This window comes from Manis javanica, chromosome 2 (genome assembly GCF_040802235.1).
Source record: "Manis javanica isolate MJ-LG chromosome 2, MJ_LKY, whole genome shotgun sequence".
NCBI classification, from domain to species: Eukaryota; Metazoa; Chordata; class Mammalia; order Pholidota; family Manidae; genus Manis; species Manis javanica.
The window spans coordinates 155,491,562-155,505,377 of NC_133157.1; the positions used below are offsets into that span (position 1 = coordinate 155,491,562).

Here is a 13,816-nt window from a genome sequence, read left to right on the forward strand (position 1 = left end):
ACATTCAAAAAACCAATGTGACACACTACATTAACAAAATGAAAGATAAAAATTATTTTCATCTCAACAGATGCATAAAAAGCATTTGAGAAAATCCAATATTCATTTATAATAAAAACTCTCAACAAAGTAGATGTAGAGAAAACCTCAACATAATAAGGCCACTATGACAAAACCCCAGCTAATATCATACTCAATGGTGAAGAAGCTCAAAGCTTTTTCTATTAGGAGCAAAAGAATGCCCACTATTACCCCTTTTATTCAACACAGTATTGGAAGTACTAGCCACAACAATTAGGCAAGAAAAAGGAAAAAAAAAAAAATAAGCATACAAATTGGGAAGTATATTAGTAAGCTGTCACTTTTTACAGATGACATGTTATATGTAAAAAACCCCAGAGACTCCACCAAAAACTAAGTGAATTAAAGTAAGTTGCAAGATACAAAACTAATATACAAAAATATCACTAATAATGCACTAGAAAGAGAAATCAAGAAAAACAATCCTATTTTCAGCAGCATCTAAAAGAATAAAATAATAATAAATTTACACAAGTTGAAAGACCTGTACACTCAAAATTTCTAAGACACTGATGAAAGAAATTTAAGAAGATACAAATAAATGGAAAGATAGCCCATGTTCATGGACTGGAAGAATTAATATTGTTAAAATGTCCATAATACTACCCAAAACAATCTATAGATTAAATGCAATTTTTATCAAAATTCCTATCAAAATGACATTATCCACAAAACCAGACTAATAATTCTAAAATTTGAGTGGACCCTGAATAGCTAAAACTGTCTTAAGAAAAACAGAGCCAGGGGTGTCACACTCCCTGATTTCAAACTATTCTAAAAAGCTACAGTAACAAAACAGTACAGTACTGACATAAAAACACATAGATTAATGCAATAGAATAGACAGCCCAGAAATAAACCCAGGCATATATGGCCAATAAAAATAGGACAAAGGAGGAAAAATTATGTGATAGGGAAAAGACGGTCTCTTTAATAAATGGTGCTGGGAAAACTGGACAGCTACATGTGAAAGAATGAAACTGGACACACAAAAATTAACTCAAAATGGATTAAAGACTTGAATGTAAAACCTAAAACAATAAAACTACAAGAAAACATGGGCAGTGAGCTCCTTTACATCAATATTAGTGACTTTTTTTGGATCTGACTCCAAAGGCAAGCAGGGAAAAAAAAAAAGTAAACAAATGGGACTACATCAAACTAAAAAGTTTTTGCACAGAGAAGTAAACTATCAACAAAATGACACTGTACTAAATGGTGGGGAAAGGTATCTTCAAGTCATATATCCACTAAGGGGTAATATCTAACATACTTAAAGAACTCAAAACCAAAAAAGAAATCCAATAAAAAAATGGGTAGAGTTACTGAACATTTTTCTGAAAAAGACATATAAATAACCAATAGGAACATGAAAAGATGTTCAACATCATTAATTACCACAGGAATGCAAAGCCAAGCGACAATTAGATACCATCTTATACCTGTCAAATTTGCTATTAAAAAAAACAAGAAATAAGAAGTGTTGGCAGGGATGTGGAGAAAAGGCAACCGTCATGCACTGTTGGTGGGAAGGTAATTTGGTGCAACCATTAGAGAGAGCAGTATGGAGGTTTTGAAAAAACTAAAAATAGAGCTACCATATGATCCAGCAATTCAACTACTGAGTATCTATCCAGGAAAAATGAAAATACTAATTTGAAAATATAAATGAACCACTATGTTCACTGCAGAATTATATACAATAACAGAGATATGGAAACAACCTAAGGATCCACACTGATGGATAAATAAAGATGTGGTGTGTGTACACACACACACACACACACACAAATGGATTATTACTCACCCAAAAGAAAGAAGGCAATCTTGCCAATTGTGACAACATAGATAGTTCATGAGAGTATTATGCTAAATGAAGTAAGTCAGAGAAAGAAATACTGCATGATCTCACCTATATGTGAAATCTAAGAAACAAAACAAAACAAAACCCAAATATATAGACACAGAGAACAGATTCATGGTTGCAGAGGGGATGGGGGTTGGGTAAAATGGTTAAAGGGGATTAAGTACAAATCTCCAGTTATAAAATAAATAAGCATGGGGATGTGATACACAGCATAGGAAATGCAGTCAATAATACTGTACTAGTTTAGTAAGGTGACTAAGATGGTAGATAACAAGACTTATTTGGTGACCATTTTACCATGTATACACATGTTGAATTACTGTATGTTATACACCTGAAACTAATAAAATAGTGCATAGCAATTATACCTCAATAGATAAATAAGAAAGAAAATTTGGGACTCCGATTTAGAGTAAATGAAGCCCTGATTTGGAGAAAGGTGAAAAAAAAACTTTAGCTACTGCTGATGAGTTACTGAATTGCACTAATAAGCAAAAGCCTATAATTGTCATTTAATATACCATATCTATCAACTAAGGCTCTCACAAAAACTATACTTTAAAGATTTATTGAGCACCTGCAATGTAATGTATGTAGAATAATAGTACTATCACAAGCACTTTGTCTTCACATAAGTCTCTTAAAAAGTGTAGAAACTGTTTTCTGAAATAGATATGTAAGTTAATGTCCATGGGAAAAAACATCACATAGAAACTCTATAGTTAATATTCTCAAAAAATAAATCTTCATGAAACAACAATCTCAATTTTGTTTTGCAAATTTTATTTAGGTTTTGATATGTTGTGTTTTTCAACTGGAACACATCTAATCTTGCACTTGTATATGTCTAATATTTTCAAAAGCCTATCCCTACACTCATCTTATTCTATCCTCCTAATATATCCCCGTAAGAGACAAGAGAATGAAATAAACCTAATCTTTAAAAAAAACAAGAACAAAAAATACCAGAAGAGTATTACAATTTTGTAATGAGAATCTATTGTCTCTGATCACACAGGAAATTTCTTAATAGTATTTCCTTTTAAATCTGTTTACAAAATTTTGTGTATCCAACTTATTCCACAAAAATAGTAAAAGATTTTTGTGATCTCTGGTGCCATAAGAATTTATATTTACATGAAGTATACTAAATAATACTTCAGAAGTAGAGTCTCAGTGTTTAAAAATTTGTAACTGGATGCAGTCTTCCAAAATTACCTAGTGTCAATTTAAATGCTTTATCATCAAATGAAAGACTTCTGTATTATTGTAGAAGCAAAAGTTCCAAAAGCCTTTTTCAAAATGTCGATTTTATATGTAGTTCCTGAATATAATGGGAAAAGACTACCTAAATATAGCAATTTTAAGTGCCTTTTTAAATGTTTTGCATTATTCTACTTTCTAAATTCCTTGCATTATTTAAACAGACAAGGCAAACTTCTAAAATTTGACATGTACAGACTAGAAATTGTTTTCTGTTAAGAAATATGGCCCAAATTTAAGTTTTTCACTTAAAATAGCAAAGGTCTTTTTCTGTCTCTTTCAAATAATGAATTTTAAGATATTGTAGAACAATATAATATGATAATTTTAATCACCTCAAAACTTTGGGAAAGCAATTTATCCTTCCTACAAGTTAATGAATTATTCATCTTGAGTTAGGATTAAATTCAAATTAATAAAAATTAAAATGTAATCTGCACATCATACCAGATATAATATGAAGGTGAAAATGACTAGCATAGAAGTATTTCTAAATATACAATGCCTCAACCAAAACATTATTTTAACAAATGACAAATGGGAAAAGGCACCCATTAAATCAGGAAAACATAAGAGTATTATTTTTAAATACTGTATTATTTGAAGATGAAACAAAAGATCAGGAATTGGTACACTTGCATGGTACATGCAGACATGGTTGGAAGATTCCCTAATTTAGTTCTACTAAGTCTCCGGAAATATTTTGTAAACATATGACTGCCGTTTTATTTCCAAAGGTCTTGGGAGAAAACGTTAAGAATAACATATATACATTAGAAAAAAATACAAAGCAAAAACTCAAATTCAAATGTCCTAAAATATAACCCCCAAAAACATAATCTTTCTCAATTACTTCTTTATTGTGCCATAAACTTAAATGGCTAAAACCACATAGGCAAAGTATTTAGAGCTTTCTTTTAAGATAACCAAATTCACCATTACATACCATATATACAATAGCAGAGCTTTGTGAGGACCAAATTAATTCAAGACAAGTAGAATCATTAACTAAACAAGTATAAATTCCTTGAAGAAAGAGGCCTTATTTTAATTTGCACTCTAAGTGCTCAACTAGTGCTTAGTACTTTGTAGGTATGTTAGTTGAATAGGTGAAGAAAAAAAGTAGCACACAAATATTTCACATTCTGAAAATTTTTCCACTATATTAATAATCTCATTTAATATGAAGCAAATGAAATATCCAGCAATGCCTAAATTCAGAACATACCTCAATTTGCATCTTCAGATGTGTCTTGAAGTTTGATAACAAAGTAAGAAAGATGGAGAGAGAAAGTTCAAAAACATCTGGAACAGATGAGACTCCATTTTTTGAGAGTGCAACACACAGATACTGCTTAATAGCATTAATAAACATCTCATTAGTCCTGAAAACAGGTCCTGCATTCTGAAGAATGGATAGAAGTAACTGCAGTGAAAGAATCTTGGATCGTAACTCGTGAGACCTAAAATGTAAAAAAGAAGGCACAGTATATGGACGAGTTTAGCAGTATGGTAGTAGATTATTCCAAAGATAATTTCTGGTACCACATAATTTCACAAACTTTCAGATGGATAAGAACAGAGAACTCCAGAACATAAAAAGGTATGTAGGCTGAATAAGCTTAGCCGCTAATAATTGGTAGTTCCACTTAAGTTCTTTTATAGCACATGATTTCATGAACTTTTAAAATGAGAAAACTATTCACACATATTTAACATTCATGTACTGTTCCTTTGGGCAAGAAAAATAATTTAAAGATTTATGACTTGTTCTTTTCACAAGCATATTCTTTTTTAGAAATCATCATGAACTTCTCAGAAGAGCCGCATTTAGTATTAATAGTTCCTTCCAATGTACTTTTTTCCTAGTTATGCTACTCAAAAATCCTAAATACTAATAAACTGTTCTGGTTGTATCAACAGTTACAGTACTACTTTCAAGCTTGCTTTTTCAGTAACTGAAGTTTTTTTCTTTTTTGAAATACATAAAAGAGGCTTCAGAACATATATTTGGATAAATATATAAATGGATAAATGTATTTTTGTAATGAGCAACCAAAAACATTTTCAGCTTAAATCAAAAAATTGTTTTATCTGATCAATATACTGTGTCATACTTCTAATCATTATCTTGCTTTTTAGTGGTCAGATTTCATGAATATAATTTTTCTCCCATTGAAACAGGCATCAATGGGATGCCCAAAAGACCAAGTAAATTGATTACAGGAACTTTTCAAATGCAGGGCATATTTAAATACTCTAGCAGCTGGTGTTTTATTTATTCCAAATGCTGTATTTAGTCACATTTACAATACTGTATAATAAACTGTTCCTGATTTTTACTGTAAAAATTTTATACTGAGTATCAAGTAACTCAAGGACCTAATAAATTCTAACAAGGAACATTTAATTTCATGTAAATTGCCTTGAAATAAAGCTGAAACCAATAATATCATGACTCATTATTACACAGTCATGTTTCCAAGATGGCTATTCTGAATTTAAGAATATGTGCAGCAAATACAGAATTACAGAAAGAAAAAAAAAAGCTCAAATAAATTACATTAGTAACAGTAAGAGTAAAGATGTTTAATAGCTACAGGAAAATACGGAGTGGGCCAGTACCTACCCTTTATATTGAAGCCATCCAAAGCTTATATATTACTACTTCCTAGTCTAGCTCATATTTATCAAATTTTTGCTTAATTCCAATAGCAATTAAAACCTCAGCTTTCCATTCTCAAAAACATGAGTTTTTGTTATGTTTTATCTTTGCATCCCTAGCATCTAACAAAATGCCTTGTATATAGTATGTGCTCAATTAATGAATTTATTCATGCATTCATCCAAACATTAAGTACCTACTATGTATAAGGCATTAATTGATGAAAAACTGGTCAAATTATTGCCTTATGACATAATAAAGTATACTTTTGATAGGCAAAAGAGGCTAGAAATTTCAGTTCCACGTATTTATGGAGTAAGTACTTACAAATTATGACTCAAGTTGAACATTTCCTGAATGATCTTAGCAAGGCCACAAAATACAAAGAAAAGCAAAGACTGAAAAAGAAAATTATATAACTACAAAAGCTCATTAATTTTGGCAAAAGATCATTCAAGATAGAACACCGTGCTTCATCTTTTGGAAAAAGAACAGTTTCAAGAGTTGGAAAACGATCTCTTTTAGTATTTAATTCCAGTGTTTATGATACTGATGTCAAGAAGGTCTTTTTTATGTTCAAACATAATTTCCTAATATTTGATTTAAGTTCACTAACTAGAAGGACAATTAATTTACATTATTTTGCATAAGAATCCTTTGTAGCATTAAAGATGGCAGCCCTCCAAAACTAGACTATTCTTTCTACAGGGCTAGATGAACACACTGTTCCCCATAGTACTCCTCAAAGTTAATATATTTTGTGGTCTTTTCATTCTTGGCATTTTAAAGAATTCCTTCTTTTCTATTTCGAACATTTTTTCAAATCACACTTGATATGGGAAAATTAAGTATCTGAGGCTTTTAAGATCAATTAATATTTTTAAAATCATAGGAAAATGGCTGTCAGCAATAATACCAAATTTTTAAGTTATTTCTTCCTTAAAGTTGGTCTTCAACTCATAATGAGAAGTCAAAATTGTCAATTTTTGAATGAGAGTTATTTTGGCCTTCACAATAAGATGAAATTGAAAAAACTTTTAATTTATTCTTATAAAATATAGAGGGCATAATCAAGTTTATACTGCAATCTGAACCTTTTTCTGTAGACTTCATATTTTCAAAATAATCAGAAGAATGAATAAATTATATATCTGACTATCAGGATTTGACCCTAAAAAGGTATTAGAATTTTAGGCTTCTGGGCCTAAAAGGTGTTTCTCACTGAATCAGTACAATATGGCAAAATATAACAGAACTATAGAAAATGTAACAAATGCAGTTTCCCAAAACTACATTTTTATTTTGACTGTATCTAGTCTTTCTTTTTAGTTAACACTTAGAATCTGAAATGCTTTCACCCACTTCAGTATATTTTTGCAGAGTCACTCAGGCCTTCTTAGGTTTCTCTCTCCAGAAGGTTCTCCTAAAATTGCCACAGTATAACATATACATCATGCTGTAACACTAGAGAAGCATACCTGTCTAATAACTCCCAAAGTCAATCTTAAGTAGGAATTAGCTATACTTGAATCATATGAAATGAAAGATACTTGATAATTGTAACTTAACAAAACTGGCATTTTCTTATGGTTTAAAGTAGTATTTTTGATGGGAACCAAAAACTGACTCCTATCTCAAAGTACTTCCTACAACTCAAGGGCATTTTTCAGACCTTAATAAAAGTATGTGTTATCTTTCATTATGACTTTTAAGATTTATTTCTCTTAAGATTTATACTTTTCAACTGGTAGTTTTCAGAAGTCTCACATAAGGCCACATTGGCTCCAAAATTACAACACTGAAATAAGAATTCATTCATTCATTCAATATTTACTGAGCACCTACTATGTTCCAGGCACAATTCTGTAAAACTGCAGTATGCTTTGGGAAATAGAGTAAGCCAATCTACTCAAGCAGTTTTGAACTTACTGTTTTCAGATACAATTTTTAAAAAGTAAACCAACCCTTAAACTGTATCTTTGAGGGTCCTACAGTACTAAGAAGAACAAAAGAAAATCCAAAGACTATCTTACAGTAAGTTTCAAGCTTAAAAGTTTGTAAGGCAGAATAGCTAATGACTTACTTTGGATCTGGTGGGCCATCTGACAGTGGTTTCATTGACAGTTTACACAACGACCTGAATACTAGAAAGGCATCCTTTTGTAAAATGTGGGAAAACTTAGCACCAGGTGAAGGTCCTGAAGAATTTCCAGATTCCTAAGTGAGTTAACATACCATGTAAATAAAGATATTTGCCAGTGTAAAATCAATTCAGCCCTATAGATGGAGTTCTATTAGGAGGGAAACCAGATGAGAAATTTCAACATTGTTTCTCTTTAATCTAACATGCTACCCTTATCCCCAACAATACCTGAAAAAAAAAGCATTCTTTTAAAATATTCCCTCTTTGCCACTAAATAAACTCTTAAAGTTTTTCCAATTCAATCTATTATTAACAAGAACTAGCAGATCATGCCCTGGCAATATACCTCATATCCAGGGCCTAAACTATGCTTTCTACAACCTGTCACTAGGTGTTTTGTGTTTTTGTCCAATTTTATTTTTTATTTTCCTACTATTCAAAGATAGGCATAGGACAACAGAGACTGCCATGGCAATGTCTGAAAGTTGTCAACTGATGCTCAACAAGGCCAAGAAAACTTACCCTATGTATGGGGCAATACTTAGGGAAGGATTCCCTTATCTAAAAAGATAAGGATAAAAACACACAAAATACAGGGTGGGGATGAGGAGGACCTATCACTACGATAGTATGGATTTCATTATAACCTTGAACAAAAGGTAAGATGAAGTTCCCTAGACTTCTATAAGTTCTTTTTCACACTATGATACTGGAATTATCCTATGAATACGTATGTGATTAAAATGTTCTTCTTACTGTAATTTCAATGGGGGTGGGGGAAGTACAGGGAAGATGTCAACAAATAAAAGACACACCTCAAGAGTTGAAAATCTAACTATCAATATATTAAGAGAATTAACAGCTTTAATTTGTTATTCGTGAGGGAAAAAAAACCGTAAGTTTTTATTTACCAAACTGAAATTTGTCAGCATCATCAACTGGATATATTTTCTAGGTGTTGGTAACCTATAAATTTGTTAAGATAAACAGGGTCCCCACTCCACCCCCCTCCATTTATATATACCTGAGTATCATTGGAAGAGACAGACAATCTGTCATCAGGTAAGGATGGTGTATATGCAACAGAAATTGGTGTTCCTGGAATTCCATTTGCTTGAATATTTTCACTGTCACTACCATCCTCTACAGTTCCAATGTTGCCATCTGCACTTGCATTTACAATAGTCCTTTCTCCCAAATCTAAATGGTAAGAATAAAAAAAAGCACGCAAATATATCTGACTTGAGTATACTGAAAACACAGAGTATTTAAAATGAAAGTAGCAGAAAAGCAGTGTAAGGTAGTATGTGTTGGCACAATTTAAATGCTAGCATACTTACTAGTACATATGCATTTGGAACACCTTTGAATATGATCCTTAAGTAGCTCTAGCAATGAAACACACCCTTCTGATGAAAGGCTAACCTGAACATGCCAAAATAGAAGTTTACTTTTAGTCAACATTAGCATTTATTAAATTGGGTTCTAATAAACATTAATACCTTAAGACATTAATAGAAACTCCTTAAAAAAATAATCTATTATCAAATAAGTTAGGGAAATGTTGGGAAATAGGTTTATTTATTATAGCCTGTAATTAGCTAATATTCACTGAGCAGTGTTTCCAAATTTATTTTACCACAAACCCCTTATGCCTTTTTTAGAATATCTATTAATAGCTCTAAAATACATATTCTCTGGAACACAGCTATGGAAATAATGGCCTATACATCTGAATATTTTTCAGTATGTTACTCTGAATAATCATACTCGTAATATAGAAATAAATGACTTCTTACAGAATAAACATAGACGCAAATAATACTGAGTTTCAGAACAACTCTAGGTGTAATATATGTTATTTTAAAAAAGGAAAATATACATGTTTGGGGCTATAACTCAGTACTCTCTGGCAGGCAACTGCCCCTTTCAGGCTACCAGAAAGCTAAAAGCATGGGGGAAATATATCATACTACAAGGAGCACAAATTTTGGAATATGAAAGACCTGTGTTTCAAATCATTTCTCTACTTACTGAGTAAGGTATTGCACCTTTCTTTGTGTATGTTTCTTCTCTTCAGCAACAAAGATAATAAAATGTACATGAGTCATCACCATAATATACAACCCCCCCCATATATACACACAAAATACATTAAGGACACAACTGATTCTCACTGTGTGCTAAAAGCTATTTTAATTTTGTTGATAATTGATAATGTGTCCAATTTTTGATTGATTCAATAAATGAAAGGGGTGTTATCGGATATCCCAACTCTGAAGCTGCTTTTTGCTATCCAAAATAGAACACCCTCAATAGATTAAAATGGATAACTCCAAAGTACGTTTTGCAATTAAAAAGTGGTAAATGAAAAAGGGTGGTGTGAGAAGTGAGCCAGAAACCTTCTTCTAAAACCATGTACAACACAAAAATACAGCAAATACAGCTGATCCTGAAAGACCAACCCAAAGACTGCAGAACAGATGGCCTACATATAAAGAAAAGAGAAAATCTCACAGAAAAGGATGAAGTAGCAAACTCGTGGTCTGGCTGAATCCAAGCTCTCCCGCTATACCAGCTCAAAGGTAGAAGGAAGAAAAACAGAGCAGGGTGGGAGTAGAAGCCCAGGACTGCTAAGTACTCAGCCCTGGAAATCTGCTCTGGGAGCACGGACCCACATAACATGTGCTCTGGAGATTAGTGGGGTTGGAAAACAAAGACAGGCAGAATACTCTCGGAGACTGAGATTCCAGCCACTTGCAGAGAAGAGGTACGCACAACCGGCTGCTCCAGGACGAAAGAAAGGTGGGCACTTTGAAAGATGTCCCAACAGCAAGACAGGTGCTAAAAGGGCAAGGAGTACTGTGAATAAAATTGTAATACTTCCAGAATCTCTAGTCTGGCCTTAGTGCATCTCCATATCAATAGGTGTTTCCAAGGAGTGGAGAGTAGTAGTCCAAATCCATATCAATAGGTAATTACAAGGGTGAGTAAGGGCTTCTCAGGACCTGAGAGGTTCGGTAGGACCGGAAGTGAATGACATGATGTATTTAATGCAATGAAACAGAAGGGCCTCCAACCAAGCATATTCTACCTGGCAATATTATCATTTAAATTTGAGGAAGGGATTAAACAATTTACAGATAAGCAAAAGTTGAGGGAATTACCACCTACAAACCATCTCCACAGTGTATTTTATTAAAGGGACTATTCTAGATGGAGGTGCTCCTAAGGCTAAATAGCTGTAACCAGAGAAAATTAAACCACAGTAACGGAAGTAGGCCAACTAATTACTAAGCAAATGTAAAACTAAATCAACTACCCACAAAGTCAGTCAAGGGATAAACAAAGAGCACAGAATGTGACACGTAATATAAAAAGAGTGGAGGAAGAAGAAGGGAGGAAAAAAAAAAAAGAACCCTTAGATTGTGTTTGAAATAGCAAACTAAGAGAATTAAGTCAGACTGTTAGTAAGGAAGCTGCCCTTGAACTTTGGTAATCTCAAATCGAAAGCCTGCAATGGAAATAAGTATATACCTATCAATAACCACGTTAAATGTAAAGGGACTGAATGCATCAATCAAAAGACAGAGCTAAAGAATGGATAAAAAATAGGACCCATCTATATACTGCCTACAAGAGACTCACTTCAAACCCAAAGACATACACAGACTAAAAGTGAAGGGATGAAAAAAGGTATTTCGTGCAACTAATAGGGAGAAAAAGCAGGAGTTGCAGTACCTGTATCAGACAAAATAGAGCTCAAAACAAAGATAGGAACAAGAGACAAAGGAGGACATTACATAATGATAAAGGGGTCAGTCCAAGAGAATATAACCATTATAAATATCAATGCACCCAACATAGGAGCAACTAAGTATGCGAAACAAATAATAACAGAATTAAAGGGGGAAACAAAATGGAATGCATAGACTTCAACACACCACTCACTCCAAAGGACAGATCATCCAGACAGAAAGTAAGGGCACAGAGGCACTGAACAATGCATGAGAACAGATGGACCTAATAGTTATCTACAGAACACTCTACCCAAAAGCAGCAGGATACACATTCTTCTCAAGTGCACATGGAACATTTTCTGGAATAGACCACATATTAGGCCACAAAAAGAGCCTCAGTAAATTCAAAAAGATTGAAATTGTACCAACCAGCTTCTCAGACCACAAAGGTATGAAACTAGAAATAAATTATGCTAAGAAAATGAAAAACCTACAAACACATGGAGGCTTAACAACTTGCTCCTAAATAAGCAACGGATCAATGACCAAATAAAAACAGAGATCAAGCAATATACGGAGGCAAATAAAAACAATTCAATATCCCAAAACCTGAGGGATACACTAAGAGGAAAGTAACTATAATACAGGCTTAACTCAAGAGAGAACAATCTCAAATGAAAGGTCTAAACTCACAAGTAATGAAACTAGAAAGGAACAACAAATGAGGCCCAAAGTCAGTTGAATGAGGGATACAGAAAGATCAGAGCAGAAATAAATAAAATTCAGAAGAATAAAACAACAGAAAGAATCAGTGAAACTAGGAGCTGGTTCTTTAAAAATTTTTTTAAAAATAGATAAACCATAGCCAGACTTATAAAGAAACAGTGTACACATATAAACAGAATCAGAAATGAGAAAGGAAAAATCACCATGGACACCACGGAAATACAAAGAATACTATGAGAATACTACGAAATACTAGAATACTATAAAAATTATATGCTAACAAATTGGATAACCTAGAGGAAATGGACAACAGTATTCTAGAAAAAGACAACCTTTCAAGACTGACAAAGGAAGAATCAGAAAATCTGAACAGACCAATTATCAGCAATGAAATTGAACTGGTATTCAAAAAATTACCTAAGAATAAAACCCCTGGACCAGATGCTTCAAAGCTGAATCTTATCATACATTTAAAGAAGAGCTAATATCCAACTGCCTTAAAGTATTCCAAAAAGTAGAAAGAGGAAAAATTCCAAATTCATTCTATGAGGCCAGCATCACTGTAATAACAAAACCAGCCAAAGACACCACAAAAAAAGAAAATTACATACCAATATCCCTCATGAACATAGATACAAAACTGAACTCAACAAAATATTGGCAAACCGAATTCAAAAATACATCAAAAACATCATCCATCATGATCAAGTAGGATTTATTCCAGGGATGGAGGATGGTACAATATTTGAAAATTCATCAAGATTATATACCACACCAACAAAAAGAAGGATAAAATCACATGATCATCTCAAAAGATGCTGAAAAAGCATACAACAAAATTCAAGATTCATTCATGATAAAAACTCAATAGAATGGGTAAAGAGGGCAAGTACCTCAACATAATAAAGGCCATACATGATATGACAAACCCACAGTCAACATCATACTTAACAGCAAAAAGCTGAAATCTTTTCCTCTAAGTTTGGGAACAAGACAAAGATGCCCACTCTCCCCACTTTTATTCAATATAGCACTGGAGGCTCTAGCCATGGCAATCAGACAACACAAAGAAATAAAAGGCACCCAGACTTGTAAGGAAGAAATTAAACTGTCACTATTTGCAGATGATATGGTATTATTCACAGAAAACTAAATACTCCAACAAAAAACTATTAGGACTAATAACTGAATTTGGCAAAGCTGCAGGACACACATTAATACACAGAAATCTGTTGCATTCCTATATATTAACAATGACAGCAGAAAGAGAAAGCAGGAAAATAACTCCATTTCCAGTTGCATCAAAAAGAATAAGATACCCAGGAATAAAC

At 32.9% G+C, this 13,816-nt stretch overlaps 1 protein-coding gene across 3 annotated transcripts in view; it reads right to left on the bottom strand.

Annotated features, from left to right (window-relative positions):
* The window catches only part of ARFGEF1 (ARF guanine nucleotide exchange factor 1), a 139,710-nt gene that overhangs the window by 52,594 nt on the left and 73,300 nt on the right, over positions 1 to 13,816 (bottom strand). For all 3 annotated transcript variants that reach the window (XR_012128223.1, XM_036998175.2, XM_073229611.1), the window contains exons 8-10: positions 9,044 to 9,219; positions 7,960 to 8,093; positions 4,440 to 4,674 (exon numbers count right to left, since the gene is read on the bottom strand). Coding sequence is in view for 2 of the 3 variants with exons in the window: in XM_036998175.2 (XP_036854070.1) it covers positions 4,440 to 4,674; positions 7,960 to 8,093; positions 9,044 to 9,219 (545 nt within the window). In the remaining variant the exon portion in view is untranslated. The remainder of the gene's footprint in view (positions 1 to 4,439; positions 4,675 to 7,959; positions 8,094 to 9,043; positions 9,220 to 13,816) is intronic.